Source organism: Nothobranchius furzeri, chromosome 8 (genome assembly GCF_043380555.1).
Source record: "Nothobranchius furzeri strain GRZ-AD chromosome 8, NfurGRZ-RIMD1, whole genome shotgun sequence".
Classification (NCBI taxonomy): domain Eukaryota; kingdom Metazoa; phylum Chordata; class Actinopteri; order Cyprinodontiformes; family Nothobranchiidae; genus Nothobranchius; species Nothobranchius furzeri.
Genome location: NC_091748.1, coordinates 76,396,394 through 76,413,549, shown reverse-complemented (window position 1 = coordinate 76,413,549; position 17,156 = coordinate 76,396,394). Strand labels below are relative to the sequence as shown.

The 17,156-nt window shown below is 45.9% G+C and overlaps 1 protein-coding gene across 2 annotated transcripts; it reads left to right on the top strand.

Moving 5' to 3' along the window:
• The first annotated feature begins 151 nt into the window (after positions 1–151).
• On the top strand, positions 152–11,591 carry naprt (nicotinate phosphoribosyltransferase). 2 transcript variants are annotated; one of them, XM_054752020.2, is made up of 13 exons: positions 152–509; positions 4,377–4,504; positions 4,580–4,662; positions 8,813–8,943; positions 9,013–9,128; positions 9,564–9,760; positions 9,838–9,975; positions 10,044–10,128; positions 10,205–10,285; positions 10,360–10,462; positions 10,722–10,879; positions 11,153–11,260; positions 11,349–11,591. In XM_054752020.2, exons 1-13 carry the CDS (start codon positions 152–154, stop codon positions 11,433–11,435), a joined length of 1,773 nt encoding a protein of 590 aa, XP_054607995.2. In that variant the 3' UTR covers positions 11,436–11,591. The 2 variants fall into 2 exon arrangements, with proteins under 2 accessions (XP_054607995.2, XP_015826667.3); XM_015971181.3 differs by having other exon boundaries at positions 9,835–9,975.
• Positions 11,592–17,156: the final 5,565 nt, after the last annotated feature.

The window sequence follows — 17,156 nt, the reverse complement described above, 5'->3', positions numbered from 1 at the left end:
ATGAGTTAAATAGTTGCAGTAATTTTGGTTGTTGAACACATTTCTTAGCCGACTCCAACTCTAGACTCTTACTAAATTAATTCTGTTTGACATAAATGAATGTCTGGTAAGAATAGAACCGGCTGCAGCAGATCCTCTCGCGGGTTTTCAGATGAAAGCTCAATCACCATGGAGCAGGATAAACCCGACCCACCGCGGGTCCGGGACTCAGTGGACCTTTGGGGAACTGCAAGTCCCAGAGACGCGGCTCGACCCGGAGAACATGGCAGCTCCGAGCGGAGCCACATGCGGGATGACGGAGCGCTCGGTGCGGGAGCGGGCCCCCCCTCTGCTCACCGACCTGTACCAGTTCACCATGGCCTACGCCTACTGGCGGGCCGGCAGGCACCGGGAGCCCGCCGTGTTCGAGCTCTTCTTCAGGGACAACCCGTTCGGCGGCGGCTTCTCGCTGTTCGCGGGTCTGACAGACTGCCTGCTGTTCCTCCGGGGGTTCCGCTTCACGGAGCCAGGTGAGCAGAGACCAGACCCGGAGTCGGACCGGTTCGGGGTCAGATCCACTCCTCCTACCGCTGATCGCTGAATTAGACGAACTTTGACCTCTAACGTTGAGGGGGTACGGTTAGGGGTCTCTTTACCTCTGAGCTGCAGCGCTGCTAGAGGAGATCAGGAAACTCAACCGAACTTAGTTATGAAACAGCTGATTAACAACCACACTCCTGCCTGTGGATCAGAACCGTGACCTTTCACCTGGGAAGTCAGGGATCAACAGGGAGACATCTCACTAGTCTGCCTCCTTGTGGGAGTTGTTGGGAACTTAAAGGGACATTATGGAAGTGTGACAGCCAAAACATGTATAGAAATAATAAATGTCTTCTTCATACATTCTCCTGCAATGCCCTGGTCCTGTAGAATGAGCCCTGGCATTTTTACTGTGATTGCCTGTTTTTCTGTAAAATCACAGAAAAAGAGAGATGCTCGGGTCGAGCAGGCTGCTTCATGCGCGTTCACGCTCAGGCATCGCCCGTAGCATTTGCTATCCGTAGCTTTAGCAGCAGAGAGAGATGGGCTCGACACACGGGAGGCGACAAACGACCGCGATCAGCGAAATTTGTCGCTGTCGCTTTTATTACCTGACACATGGGAGGCGATCCGCGCCAGCGGCCAGCGGCAAAGCCGTCTACGCGTTCTGTTCCATGGCGAAATCTAAACTTCCGTTGTTTAGTTTGGCTGTGTCAGGTTGGAGGGAATTAAGGTTATTTAAGCGGTTCTGAGTTAATAAAGTGGTAGATGTGATGCTTCACAAGATGCTGCTAGAGTTATGTGAAATCTTACTTCTGATTTTATTATAACACATAATAATAATCAACTTCTCCTCCATGTTTGCTCGGAGATGTACGGAGCATCATGTCCGCTCATTGGTCAGTGAATGAAACCTTCGTTGATTGGTCCTCGTCCGAGCGACAGCGATGAAAAGTTGAAAATGTTTCAACTTTCTGGGATCGCGTCGCTGGGTCGTTCGTGCACGAGTGCAAAATTTCACACGCACGTTTTTCGCGTTTCGCTTAGTAGGAGAGAGACCCGCGATCATCGCTTTGTCGCGCATGTCTCGTTGAAAATGAATGGAGGAGAGGCGATGTCGCCTCCCGTGTGTCGAGCCCAAGAGGCAGTGCCACTTTGTCGCTGTTCCTAACGCCTAGTGACAAAGCTAGCTACATTTCTGAGGACCCTTAGCTACTTTCTGTAGAACTTTCTTCTAGATATTTCCTGCAAATTAGCAACAAAATAGCCATTTTCACTCCAAACCGTTCTTTGGTTTGATATTGTTTCAGCTGTCATCAAGGATATAAAAGTTACAGATACTGTGAATGTTACTAGAGTGTAGCTCACCTAGTAAGACATTGGACTGTAGTGCAGTTGACTTGGGTTCAATTCTGGATGTGAACATAGTTTATTTAGAGTTTCTTTTTTACATTAATGGTATATTTTTTACAGTAAGATGCCCAAATTTTTATTTGAGACTTGCTGAACGGCATTGAATTCACAGATAAAAAAAGATATGGGTTCAACTTTCATTTTGGAACAATTTTTCAAGCAAGGGAAGGGAATGATCTGAGCATGCAGGAGGACTGACCCATCATAAACCTTTGTCGGCTGTGCTGAAGAGAAAGGTACAGAACCGTATTATTTAATTAATTAGCTGCATGTTCTCCTGTCCTCTGTCCTCCGGGCCACACACACACACACACACACACACACACACACACATGCGGGACTGTCTCAGCTGTTATTTTCGTTCAGTGTGCACGTACAGCATGCGCGCCTCGTGCACGAGCCTACTATTGAAGCTGCCGTTACGCTTTTGGCCTGAGGGGGCAATAGCGAGCATAAAAATTCAAAAGTCTGTAAAGTCCCTTTAAGGAGACGAGTGTCAATTATATTTAGTCATTCCTGTTTTCACGTGCCTATTAAAATGCTTATTTAATAATCGTTTACTGTGTGACATTTTCATAGAAATAAATCAGTCTTTTCTTGGGTGGTTGGGGGTTGGGGCATCGACATCGCCCTCTACTGCCCGCACCATCTCCGTTGATCTCCAAGTCCCACGAGTGGTCCAGTGTGTACACTCCTTTGTTCCTTTTCATGGTCCTGGGTCCATGTCTCTTTGTTTCAATTTGATGTTTCTATTGTACTTTCTGCTTCTTGTTTTGTTTTGCCACCAACGGCAGTTTTCTGATGAAGACTGCAGAGAAAGCCGAAGCAAGTCACCAAAAGAGATAGAAATAAACTCTATTTACTCTGTGTCTAGTGAAGAACCAGGAAAATGGAATCAGATAAGAAACAACATAAGATAAAACATGCTGGATTTGGGCTGGACTATACAAAGTAAACAAAAGCATCATGAAACATTAAAATTAATCTCTAAGTAGAAAGTTTATAGAAATTATGTATTTCACACCGTTAAAACACATCAGAAATACTAATAGGGAGCCCAAGTCACTTCCGCATCACGGGTCCCCGGAAGAACGAAATATATTAAAGCAAGTCAACGAGGCTAAAAACACTATTTTCTAATCCGCTTTGCCTTACGCCCTGGATCAAACATGTTGTACTGCAATTTAAATGAAAAGTAATGATGGGTGTTTCGACCACGCCAGTCACGTACTTTGAGATTTATCAGCTTGTAAAAGTTCGTAATTAGCATGACTACACACCAGAAATCGGCACATTGCATATGTGACGTCACCACATAATCTCCTCTCCCCTAGCGTAGCTGCTACTCACCACATGACCAGATTTATGGCGGTTCTTTCCTCCTGTGGGAAGTTTACTGAACTTACAGCCCTTTTCCCTCAGTTTTCTCCGTGTCCGGTCAGATTACGTCACTTTCGTGAAGCGCATTTGTAGTCCTGGACTTATTTTCACACAAAACCTAAAATAGCGTTCCCCCCAGTTTGAAAATAACCGTGTTTTTAGTACCAAAACGTGTCTTTAAAATTCACGGACATCATACGTGAAATCCATGGCACAAAACAAGCGGGATTAGAAAATAGCGTTTTTAGCCCCGTTGACTTGCGTTCATTCTTTCGGTTCTTCCGGGGACCCGTGGTCCGGAAGTGACTTAGGCTCCTTTTATAACACATCTATATTCCTATACCTGCACTGAAAATTGCTGATCATTATGTTTTTATGTGGTAAGCTTATAATTAAACCTGCTGTTACTTAACATTCTTTAGAAGTAAAATTTAATTAATAACATCATTATAAATATTAAATAGTATTATATATGATTTGGAATCTGGTTGAGGACATGATTGTCCCCTTGACCCTACCACGATAAGTGGTTAGGAGATGAATGGATGACGGGATTTGTGCTGATGGAAGTACCGAGTTCTTACGGGTGCTTGAATCCTTTTATTGTTATTTTTTTAAGGTTTTGAAAATCCTGACACTTGTTTTCTTTAATACTTTTCTTGAGTTAAAGGAGTGAAATGACCGCTTTGAGCTATTTGTGTGGATCATCAATAATGTAAACTCACCTTCAAATGGGTTTTGTATGATTACTTTTACTACATCAGTATTTATTCAACTTTACTCTAAAGTTTGTCATTAATCCATAAAGGTCAAAGTAACTCCACATAATTCACGGTTGAAACTTGTATTTAACGTTATTTTACTGAAACAGAGAGACAAATGAGTCCAAATGTTCTTTACTGATAAGTAAAGGAGCTCCAGACCTGTTGGTCTAATCTCACCCTGATGTCAAGTGGATTAGATTAGGTTATCTGTAGATCTCTGTGAGAGAGAACACGTTTTTGGATGTAAGTATGTTCTCATGCTCCAACTGTTTTCTCAGCTCTGTGTATTTATGGATACAGATGTGGAGTTCCTGCGGTCCGTCCTGCCCCCAAACACTGACCCCGCCTACTTCCATTTCCTGCGAGGCCTGGACTGTTCAGCCGTGACGCTGCGGTCCGTCGCAGAGGGGACTGTTGTGTTCGCCAGGGTGAGTTAGTTCATCAGGTTCAAGCTGTCACTGTGTGAGTGACGGGGAGGGGGTAACGGTCTGTCTGTTCTGTAGGAGCCTCTGATGGAGGTGGAAGGTCCGCTGGCTGTGGTTCAGCTGCTGGAAACCAGTTTACTGTGTCTGGTCAACTACGCCAGGTAGCAACTGCTCTCTAACCTCAGCCGTCCAAATTTGGGTTTTGGTTCACACGGCGGGACTTTTACAGTGTTGGACAGATGGGTGTGTATGGGGAGTCTGCTGGACTGACTAGAGGACATACTGCCCATACTAACCACTTTCCACACTCGACTACTTTCTTCTACAATCTGCTCATTAACTGTATTATTTCCTGCTATTTCAGCTGTTAACTTTATTTTCTATCTAAGTGTTTTTCTCCCCAGAAGAAGCTACAGCGATGTTCTGCTGAGCTGTGGTGGCCTCATGGAGGGGGCCATCGTCTAGCACACTGCTGCTAACCACTTAAACATTCTCCCTCTCCTGATAATAACATTTTACTCTCTTTGACATTGAATGTGCTACTACTAGTTCACCCGTTTAATTACAGATTGCTCTCCATGTCCAAAATGTGCGTAAGCAAGTCAAGTCAAGTCAAAGTCAGTTTATTGTCAATTCTACCACATGTGCAAGACATACAGAGAAATGAAATTGAGTTTCAGTACACACAATTCAGAGATCAGACATACATGGGCAAGAAACATGACAAGAATTGGTGACTGTGGTCCTTCGCAACACGAGTCACGCTACCTTAAAAGATGAAAAGGGAATTACATGAGGATAAATTGGGGGAGGGAAAAGAAGGCATACCAGAGTTACTCCCGGCAGGGCATAGCTTTACTATGCAAAAAAACACCACAAACATATAAGCACGAACATCACAGTTCACAACATGAGACTCCGATAGGAAGGCTGGGATCCTGTCTCCCCAGGGCGAGCAGCCCTGTGTGGCGCTCAGCCAGCTGTATACACAGGAGGGAGGGAGATCTTGGAGGAGCGCAGAGCACATTTGAGTTTCCTGCAGATTGATGACCTCGCTAGGCAGAAGTCCACAATCTGAAGGCGCGGGGGGGGGGGGGGGTGTGTGGGGGGTTTAGGGACGGGGTTTCACAGCATCTGTCTGCATTCCTTCCTTCGTGGGGGTTGTTGTTAGCAGCTTAAGGCTGCCTTAGCGTCAGATTTGGATAACAAGACTTTGTTTGGGTCAGGCAGAGATAATTTTCCTCTCTGCCTTGAAGTCTGTATTGATCATTCAAGTCCTCCAGTGAAGCCAATATAGGTACTAATCATCCCCACACCGTCCGGTGACCCTCTCCGAGATGACATCCATTTTGCGCACTAATACCGGTAACGCAGCAAGGACATTGTCCAGCTTACGATTCACCTCGCGTAACGTCCCAGTCTGTGAGGTCACCACCCGGGCGGTGCGTCCTGTGGGTGCGGGTCGCCCTCCAATCTCTCCCGTCTCCCCAAATTTTCAGAAAACCAGATATCCTCCCACTCCAATCAGAAGAAATCCAGTGATCATCAAGCCAAATATCCACATGTCTTCGACATCCTCAATGGACAACTGAGAGAGGCAAACGATCCTCCAGACCTTCCAGGAATCTAGCGCATATCCCGCTGCGTGTGTCCCTTGAGGGCAAGTGGGAGCCCCCTCCTCCGTTCTCATCATAGAACAGATCTTATCAATCACGTTGAATGACCAATTAATTAAATCCATTTCCAAAAAATAGGGATTTCCAGAAGAAATGCAGAGAAGTGCTCTGTAGGCAGACAGGACAAAGAGCCTTGGGAAAAAAAGATAAGGGAGCAAAAAGCAGAAGCGTCTGTACTCTGCGAGTGTATGTGTGTGTTTGTCCTTAGTCCTTAGGTCCTTAAGCTTGGTTTATGCTTGACGCATTTACTTAACGCGCGGTGATGTGGCTCGCGGATGGAACGCACTTCACAACTTGCAACATTTATGGTTCATGCAGCTTGTCTCTGCGGTGAGCCAGTATTCTCCCAAACTGTAGGGGGCAGCATGGAGCTCTACAGCATGCATCCAACACTACACCATAGTAGAAGTAAAAATGACTGTTTACAACATGGCATTTCAGCAGTTTTTAATAGCGTCGTCTTTTCCGACAGTGCGAGCTATTTCTCTCCAAGAATTATTAACAACATGTTGATCACGGTGATCTCTGAGAGCTGAATCATACAAATGTCTGTATTTACGAACCTCTGCCATACTAGTTCTTGCCGGTCCGCCATGTTTTTCCGCGTCCGACCATCCGCGTGGTTAGAACATTTCCTAGGTGCGAGTTGCGGAAATTTTGGGCCATGCGGAGGCACGGTGGAGGGGCATGGTTGTTAAAATGACACAAAATGACGCAACTTTTCCGCGCAGAGCCGTGCGGACCTCGCGGACGCGTCAAGCATAAACCAACCTTTAGTCAACTTAAAGTTGTGCACATTTTTCCGCTAAGTTTTCTTTTATAAATCCCAAAGTTTGCGTGGAAAGTTGCTTACGCAGTTTTCCGACCCCGTTTTGTGCGTAAGCAAGCTTGATAAATGAGGCCCCTGAACTGTATTGGAATGTTTATGTGTGAAGTGCCTTGAGACGACCCTTGTTGTGATTTGGCGCCATATAAATAAACTTGAATTGAATTAAATCCCACCCATGCTGGTCCACGGGTCCTCTACTGTCAAATAAATAAACGAGAGTCTGTTAGAGGATAAAAGTTATCTTCTGATCCCGTTTAATATGTGCTGTGGATTTAACATATGATGTCCGGGATTTTTAAAGACAGTTTTGATGCCAAGAAAGCGCTTAGTTTCGAATGGCGGCAAAAGTTATTTTAGATTTTGTGTGAAAATACGTAACGGACTATAAATGTTCGTCTCGCCAAATTGACGTCATTGAACCAGACACAGAACGAGGAGAAGAAAAATGATTGAGTCTAGCGAGATTCAAATCTTTCTTCCCAACAAAAGGAGGAGCACTGATTATAGAGAAGACTACTATAAATTTGGTCCCCTTGGGGGTCCTGTGGGGGGGTCCTTCGGGAGTATGGGGTACCAGGCCCTCTGATATGGGCTGTTAGGTTCCTGTACGACCAGTGTCAGAGCTTGGTCTGCATTGCCGGCAGTAAGTCGGGCTCGTTCCCAGTGAGAGCTGGACTTCGCCAAGGCTGCCCTTTGTCACCGATTCTGTTCATAACCTTTATGGACCGGATTTCTAGGCGCAGCCAAGGTGTGGAGGGCATCAGTTTTGGGGGCCTGGGGATCAGGTCTCTGCTTTTTGCAGATGATGTGGTCCTGTTGGCTTCATCAGAACGTGATCTCCAGCTCTCAATAGAGCGGTTCACAGCTGAGTGTGAAGCAGCTGGGATGAGAATCAGCTCCTCTAAATCCGAGGCCATGGTCTCGAATCGGAAAAGGGTAGAATGCCTTCTCCGGGTCATGGATGAGGTCCTGCCCCAAGTGGAGGAGTTTAATTATCTCGGGTCTTGTTCACGAGTGAGGGAAAGATGGAGCGTGAGATCGACAGGCGCATTGGTGCTGCGTCTGCAGTGATGCGGGCGTTGTACCGGTCTGTCGTGGTGAAGAGAGAGCTGAGTCAGAAGGTGAAGCTCTCGATTTACCGGTCGATCTACGTTCCTACCCTCACCTATGGTCATGAGCTTTGGGTAGTGACAGAAAGAATGAGATTGCGGATACAAACGGCCAAAATGAGTTTTCTCCACAGAGTGGCTGGACTCTCCCTTAGAGATAGGGTGAGCAGCTTGGTCATCAGGGAGGGGCTCGGAGTAGATCTGCTGCTCCTCCACATCGAGAAGAACCAGCTGAGGTGGCTCGGGCATCTGGTCAGGAGACCTCCTAGATGCCTCCCTGGTGAGGTTTTCTGGGCACATCCAACTGGGAGACCTAAAGATAGACCCAGGACACGGTGGAGGGACTATGTCTCTCACCTGGCCAGGGAACGCCTTGGGATTCCCCCGGAGGAGCTGGCCCAAGTAACTGGGGAGAGGGAAGTCTGGGCCTCTCAGCTTAGGCTGCTGACCCCGCGACTCGACTCCGGAAAAACGGCTGAAACTGGATGGATGGGTGGTTTTAATCTTGCTGATAACATGTAAACACAATTTTCTTAGATTTTCTTTGCTTTACTAATCCCGGTTTCATATCCTTTCTTCTTGACTCTGTGGTTCTCTGCTCTGTTTTTGGTTTTGAGCCACATGCTCAGGAGTCTCTCCAGGACTGAAATCACAAATAAGCATACCTTTCTGGATCTTCCCTCCCTTTCCCTGACAGTCTGGTTTGCAGCAATGCTGCTCGTTTCCGTCTGGCGGCCGGACCCGGGAGGAAGCTGCTGGAGCTGGGCCTCCGTCGGGCGCAGGGACCAGATGGAGGACTCACTGCCTCGCGGTACACACACATCGGAGGTGAATCCCATTTGATTCCTTTACCAATTCATGGAAACCTTAGGACTCACTCTGGGATCTGCTTTTCAGGGTTTGACCTCACCAGTAACGTTCAGGCCAGTTTCCTTTTTGGTGTCCCCATCGCTGGGACCATGGCGCACTCTTATGTCACTTCCTTCTCCTCTCTGGAGGAAGTGTGGCCACAGGTAGGTCAACCTAGCCCTGCAGCTTCATAAGGATGTACGAATGGGGTTCTGGTCATTGTAGCACAAAAAACAGACTCCTGTAAAGTCAAGCTGCAAAATAGAGTTTGATCTAAACATGAAGTAAAGTCATTGTGAGTAAAGAGCAACAAAAAACGCACCAATTAAGGTTTTGAGGGCCAATGCTGATTTTCAGCTCTGACCTGCTGATGCCGATCTTAGCCGATCTAAATAACTTTTGCTACGTGGAGAAAACATCATTTCTGACTGACCTAAATATTGCCTTTGGAAGTAAAACTTGAGCCGGGTTGTTATCTGTGAATTAGAATTTTGGTGGACCGGACCAGATCTGAGCGTGGTTGTTTTGTGAAAAGTACGCCTGAGAAAAGTTTGGAAGTGAGTGAATTTTGTCTAAACTGTCGTCCACTCTCCACGTAGACCCTGGTGGCGGTGAACGGAGACGGCGATCCGGTCGACATGATTTCTCTGACTAAAGGCTTCCTGAGCCAGGTCTGTGAGCTCCTGGGAGCCGATCCCGGAAAGATCCGCGAAGGCGAGTTGGCGGCTTTCCTGTCCTACGCCATCGCCTACCCTCAGAACTTCCTTCCTGTGATCGACAGCTACAGCGTGGGCTGGTAACTCCTCTCAGCTAGATTAGATGATGGCACCTAGATGAACCCATCTGAGCATGTCTTCGTGTGTGTTTCAGCAGCGGGCTGCTGAACTTCTGCGCCGTGGCCATGGCGCTGTGTGAGCTGGGCTACAGGCCCGTTGGGATTCGTCTGGACAGCGGGGACCTCTGCAGGCAGTCGGTGGACGTCCGTCAGGTCTTCAGACGCTGCAGCGAGCAGTGAGTGAGGGTCCACACTTTGGTTTGCTTTGGTTCCGCTCCTCTGAAGGATCTAATACGTTCTTCAGGTTTTCCGTCCCTGCCTTCAATTCCCTGATCATTGTCGGGACCAACAACATCTCCGAGCAAAGCATCTCCGAACTCAACAAGAAGGTGAGGAAGACTGAACCAGAACTATTTAGAGTTTGTTTATGTTTTCAGCTCAGACGTTCTGTGTTTTGGGCTGCAGGAGAACGAGATCGACGTGGTCGGAGTCGGAACTCACCTGGTCACCTGCACCAAGCAGCCGTCACTGGGCTGCGTGTATAAGGTAACAAGTTAAAGCAGAGACGTGCGCGCTCACATGGCCTCTTCAAGTAAACACCTGAGTGTCTGTATCACAAGCTGGTGGAGGTGAGAGGAAGACCGAGGATGAAGATCAGCGAAGATCCGAAGAAAAGCACGGTCCCTGGGAGGAAAGCCGTCTACAGGCTGATGGATTCTGAGGGTCAGAATCAGTGTCTTTTCTCCACTCCCTGTTTTTAGGGTTTTATCTTCCCCTAATAGTTAAAGATCTGATCATGTTCACAGTGGGGATGCATGATGTGGCATCAGCATCGGCTGATGTTGGACAATTTTAAACCCTAACCCATCTATATTGATCTAATAGGCGAAACTGGGCTGACATTAACAACCGATGTCGGCCAAAATGTTCCTATCAGTGCATCCCTAGTTCAGACCTCCTGACATGGTCTTGTCCTCTTCAGGTCACCCTTTCCTGGACCTGTTGTGTCTGAAGATGGAGCCTCCTCCCGAGGCAGGGTGTCTTCTCACCTGTTACCCTCTGGAGAATGGGAACTCACCTGCCACAGTCACTCCAGCTCAGGTGATCTGTCTGCGTCAGGAAGTCTTCTCTGAAGGACAGGTGAGCATGGAGACCCTAAACACTGTAATCCCGCCCAGGTCCAGATCATGTTTCCTATCACGTTTGGTCGTCATGTTAGATGTTTTTGAAGGAGAAACCACAGAACATGTAGTTTACATCACATGGATGTGATTAAAGGAGGACAAATTATGTGTAATTCTCAGGAATTACAAACATTTAAAAGATCTGCTTGTGTTTAGTCCTCTAGAGGCTGTTAATCATTTAGAAAAAGGCCTAGACTGGAGCATTAAATGTGTCTCGCGTGTTTCCCAGATCACCCAGCCTCTGTGCAGCGCTGCAGAAAGTAGAGCAAAGGTCCAGAGCTCGCTGCAGGCCCTGCACCCCCGACACAAGAGGCTGCAGGAGCCCGACTCCTACACGGTCAGTTTCAGTCGTCATCAAATGCAAAATAAATAAATAAACTCAGAACTACTCAATATTCCCGGTCTGCGGTGTTCTCTTCCACTAGGTGGCGCTGTCAGAAAAACTCCACAACCTGGTGTCAGAGCTCCAGAAAGACAGCAGCAGTGAAAACAACTTCCTTTTAGCCAACTAAAGATGTTTTTTTTTTACCGTTTTCTGTTCTGTGCTTCAAACAGAACCAACTGTGGGTTATTTTCACTCTAAATCTGGGTTAAAATTCAGAATTTAATGGGAAAGTCAACAAATTATTAATCTGAATGTAATCAAACATAAATTAATTTTTTAGTAACTTGTTTTTTTTGTATTAATGAAAAACATCCAAACAAAATGTTCAAAACACGGACCTGTTACCATGTTTTGCTTCGTGTAAAGCCCCGCCTCCTGAGGAGTTCAGTCCCCTTGGATTGGCTGACTATAACCTGTAGGTATTTTAACCAGCATGCGTTGCTTCAGGCTCATTATTGGACATTACATGATTGAGCCAGCTGTTGGCTGGTTTTGTTGGGTGATAGAAGCAATTCTGGATTCATTGACTCCTTTTGGTTTTAAACTTTTCTATTTGTAGATGGTAGAAGGCTCTTGCAAGATGGCGCCCATGAGTGGTTGTGCGTTTGCTAGGCTCCTGATCTTTTTTGGTTATTAGTTGTTTTTTATTGTTTCTTCTTTATCTGGTGCGGATTCCCTGCTAACATATGATCGAGACTTACTATTGTCGATCAGATCCGCGATGATCAACCTCCAAAACTCCAATACCGGACCCTCTTTCCCACCGCCACTGGAAACTGGCGTTAACCCAGGTGTCCGCCCTTTGTTACCTGTCGGCCTGCCGCTGCCCCGGAGGCCATGGAAGAGGAAACGAGGGAAGAGAGCCGGCTTCTTCGTTCAGCTTCGAAAGATCCTGAGAGGCGAAGCTCTACCTGATTGCTGCTCCGCGGCTGTGACGTGGCGGATCCAACAGAAACTCAACGGAGTTGGGCTGATCTCGCTGCTCACTGGAGCCCCCGATGCAGGATGCTACCTGAAGGTGTGGGAGACAAAGAGCCTCCGCGGGCGTAGCCTGGAGTCGCTAAGTAACTTAGCCCACCAGCCGACCACCATAATGGAGCCCGCGGCACACACATCACCAGATTTCTCTGCGAAAATGATGATAATTAATGCACGCTCCATCGCCAACAAGTCTCACATCCTAAACGATCTGTTCTGCACCGAAAATGTTAACTTTTTATGGATTTCTGAGTTGTGGCGGCACGAAAATGAAATCACTCATCTCCATGAGCTCTGTCCTCAAGACTGCTCTTTCTTCTCTGCTCCACGGACCACAGGCCGCGGTGGAGGAACAGCTGTTATCTTGAAGAAACACTTTTCATGCCAAATTATAATCCTCAAGCGCCTACAGCTCATTTGAGATGACCATGATTAAAATTGGTCGAGTTCTATCAGTTTATGGGATTCTGGTCTATCCCCCACCTGGATCTACTTCATCCTTCCTGTCTGACTTTCAGGACCTCCTATCTTCAACTATTAAACTAGACAGGATAATAATTGTTGGAGATTTCAACATCCATGCTGAGGATCTAACTGACAGCTCTACTAGGGAGTTCCTACACGTGTCTGGACCCACTCACAGAGCAGGCCACACCCTGGATCTGGTCTATTCCTATGGACTTTTTTTTGATAAACTGCAGATAAATGATGTTGTGTTCAGTGACCATAAGTCAGTTTCCTTTCATATTAACCTAAATTCTGAATCTCTTTTACCAGACTCTGCCAAGCAAAGATGTATTATCAACAGTTCTACCTCCCTTTTTGACTTTGTACTTCCTTCTTCTGATGACGTAGAGCTCCTTACTAACTCATTTAATGATCACTGCCTCAAAATTCTAGATCAGGTTGTCCCACACAAAACCAGCCGCTACTTCACTGAACCTTCGATCCACATCTCAAAACCTCCTGGAACCAGACTAACAACCAAAAGGGGACAGGGCCTTTCAGACTATTGCCCCCAGACTTTGGAATAGTCTGCCTTCAAAAATCCGTCTCTCCAAAACTGTAGAGGTCTTCAAAAACCATTTAAAAACTCACCTTTTCATCCAGGCGTAAGATATTACTAAAGGCTACATTGAGGCTATCATTTTCAATGTCCACATGAATGTTGAAATCCCCCACTACAATGACCTTATCAGTATTTAGCACCAAATCAGATAAAAAATCAGAGATCTGATCCAAAAACTCAGAGTAAGGGCCTGGTGGTCGATGTAAAACTACAAACAAGAGTGGTTTTTACAGTTTTGCAATCTGGATTAGGAAAACTAAGAATAAGATGTTCAAAAGAACTGTAGCTATTAATTGGTAAGGGACTGATTAATAAGTCTGAATGAAAAATGGTTGCTACTCCTCCTCCTCACCCTGTACTTCGAGCAATATGATGATTTAAATAATTAAAAGGAGTCGACTCATTTAAGCTAACATAGTCCTCTTGCTGCAGCCAGGATTCTGTGAGAGAGAGCAAAGAGATCTGATTATTACAAATCAAGTCATTAACTAACAAAGTCTTAGAAAAAGTGGATCTAATGTTCAACAACCCACATTTAATTTTTCTAGTTTTCTGCTCAGTTGAATTTGTTCTAATATTTATGAGATTTCCATGATTTGCTTTATTAAGCCTGATATTTAATCTGTGTGATTTTGGCCGTGGGCAGGACACTGTCTCTATGGGGTAGTGGGTGGGTAACAGTACAGAAGCTGCAGAGGGGTGTGGTAAACTACGACTCTGCTTCCTGGTCTGGACCCCGGGTTGTCATGGAGGACTAAAAAAACTGGCCATGTTCCTATAAAGAAGAGCTGCTCCATCCAAAGAGGGATGGATGCCGTCTCTCCGCATCAGACCAGGTTTTCCCCAAAAAGTTTTCCAATTATCAATGTAGCCCACGTTGTTTTCAGGACACCGCCTAGACAGCCAGCGGTTGGACAGCATGAGGCTAAACATGTCGTCACTTGTCCGATCGGTTAGGGGGCCAGAGAAAATTACGGAGTCCGACATTGTTTTGGCAAACTTACACACCGAAGCAACTTTAATTTTAGTGACCTCCGATTGGTGTAACCGGGTGTCGTTACCGCCAGCGTGAATAACAATCTTACTGTATTTACGCTTATCCTTAGCCAGCAGTTTCAGATAAGATTTAATGTTGCCTGCTCTGGCCCCAGGTAAACATTTAACTATGGTTGCTGGAGTCTCTAATGCCACGTTTCTGACTATGGAGCTGCCAATGATCAGAGTCGGCTTGTCAGTGGGTGCGTCACTGAGCGGGGAAAATCTGTTAGAAAAGTGAACGGGTCGGTGGTGGCCCACGGGCTGGGTTCTATGATTCCTACGTACTTTCACCCAGCTGGCCTGAGGTCCTGGCTGCTCGGGTTCTACTGGAGGACCATTACGGGGTGGTTCTGATCTATTTAGCCCCGCGTTAGCTAAGTAGCTATGGATATCTACGGGCTTTTCAACAGCGCGGAGCCGGGCCTCCAATTCCGACACCCTCGCCTCCAAAGCTACAAAAATGCTACATTTATTACACGTACCATTATCACTAAAGGAGGCAGAGGAGTAGCTAAACATCTGACACAGAGAGCAAGAGATAGGAGACGGAGAAGCAGAGACAGAAGTAGCCATAGCCATGCTGAGGCTAAGCTAACTGGACGATCAACCCGTTCAACACCAGATAAACTGAGTGCGAACTCAAATGGTTCCCTAAAAGTGAGGTGGAACAACAGAAAATGTGTTTTTAGCGTGCTTATGTGCTACAATAACTCAGAGATATCCAAGTACAGAGAAATTTAATTAATTTTAGCAAGCCACAAACACCGAACAACTACACAAAGTGCAACACTGAAAACAGGAAATGATGCAAAAACTCCTTACCACAGATACTGCCACCTGTGACCGCAGAAAAGACTAGCCGTAAGCTTATCAATCCTGACTAGATAGCTCTATTTTTCTGAATGGAGGCCGTTCAAGATGCTATCTGTAACAGGTAAAATAAAGATGGGAATAATTTAAAACATTTCTGCAGAACCTCACTTCTGAGTGGCAGAAAAATCCCTTCAGGTTGAATGACACTCCATCTGCAGATCGGGATCTATAAACCTTCAGAGCTAGTCAGTGTTCTCTACCTCAGATCACCTGAAACGTCAGTATTTTTGTTTATTTTCACCTGTTTGTGTTTTGTTTATTAAATTTTTTCTCAGCTTCTTGCTTGGTGATTAATTTTCAGCTCTGTTGCCCTCTAGTGGTGGGATGGAAAACTACTGGTTTCTGCTTTCCTCTCATTTGTTTGTTTGAAACGTGTCACATTAAGACTTTCAGTGAGATACCTCACACAATGCGAGTCTAATCTTTTCTCGAGGCCTCGGCGGTGTTGTAGTTTAGCCGTCATCTGCTCTCGTTCCGACTATTTCTGACTCGTTTTGTTGTGAAATCTGTCTGATCCACTGAAACCCTCTGACCTCCAGACTCTGCAGCACTTTGTTTTTACTCTCAACCACGTGTGGAGAGGGTTTTTCTACTGGAGGCCCTGCTGACCAGTAGAACCACAGAAACACCCAGTGGACATATGGAGCTGATTAGACACGGAGAGGAGGTGAGATCATCCATGACCATCTCGTCCCTCTGAGGTGGATTGGTTAACGCTCACATTCTTCCCGTTTGTGTTCCTTTACTGCCCTTTCACAACTTAGCGGATGCAGGAATATTAAAAAAGGTTTGACACCAAAAACATCAGCAAGTCCTATATCTACAATTCTGCTGCAATAAAGAAACAACTCTGATGTTCTTATAAATATTTTATTTTGAATACTTCATTTGTATAATGCAGTATAGATATGTTAGAAGAACCGTTTACTCAAAAACCTTTGGGTTAACATAAAGAAATCTAATTAAACTAGGTTGCTATTTAAGGTGAACGCATGCGGTTTGCACCGATTCTGGTTTTAAAGGCCGCTTTCAAAATCTAGTTCTTGTTCAGCTGGCTTGGCTGAGTCTGATTTGTCTCAAAAGCTCATAACTAGCCTGGCAAACCATCCTATTTACAGTGGGAACGGAAAGTATTCAGAACCCCCGTCAATTCTTCACTCTGTTATTTTGCAGCCATTTGCTAAGAGCCATAAACCAAAACATCCGAAGTATAAAACTATGCCCACGTCATCTCTAACGCCAGTTCAAAGCGTTCCAGAGAAAGTGTCGGAGTGGCCGATCCGTAACTCTCCTCTTTAACCGAAAGAACCAACGACAAGCTGGAAAATTCGTTGCTGTTCCAACTGCTCAACAGTTCCTTTCAGAATAAAAGCTGAACTATCAAGACCCAGGCTCGGGTCTCACCAGACGCCAACAAATTGTCGCAACCCGGAAGTATCTCACAGACTGGACTGGTCGGCAACCGCTGATTTTCCTACCGGCTCGGTTCCAGAGAGGGTCAAGCTGGATCTCGACATTCCTGATCTAAAGGGGACTTCCTGAAGGGTAGGTAGACCGGCAAATGGTGTCTCATGTGTTTATGAACCTCCTAACCAAAGCTTAACGCGATGACATCACCTTCAGTTCCCATCAGAACTAATCGCAGCTTCGGATTTGCCGGTTCAGATCCGTAAGGTGGATTTCATATTTCCTATGGAATCCTACGCCTTATGGCTTAAAGGGACATTATGGAAATCTGACAGTCAAAACATGTATAGAAATAATAAATGTCTTCTTCATACATTCTCCTGCAATGCCCTGGTCCTGTAGAATGAGCCCTGGCATTTTTACTGTGATTGCCTGTTTTTCTGTAAAATCACAGAAAAAGAGAGATGCTCGGGTCGAGCAGGC

Coding starts and splice junctions, on each gene's coding strand:
- naprt (XM_015971181.3), top strand. CDS start 152: ATGAAAGCTCAATCACCATGGAGCAGGATAAACCCGACCCACCGCGGG. Junction 9,976..10,043: donor TTCAGACGCTGCAGCGAGCA/GTGAGTGAGGGT, acceptor TACGTTCTTCAG/GTTTTCCGTCCCTGCCTTCA. Junction 10,463..10,721: donor CAGGCTGATGGATTCTGAGG/GTCAGAATCAGT, acceptor TGTCCTCTTCAG/GTCACCCTTTCCTGGACCTG.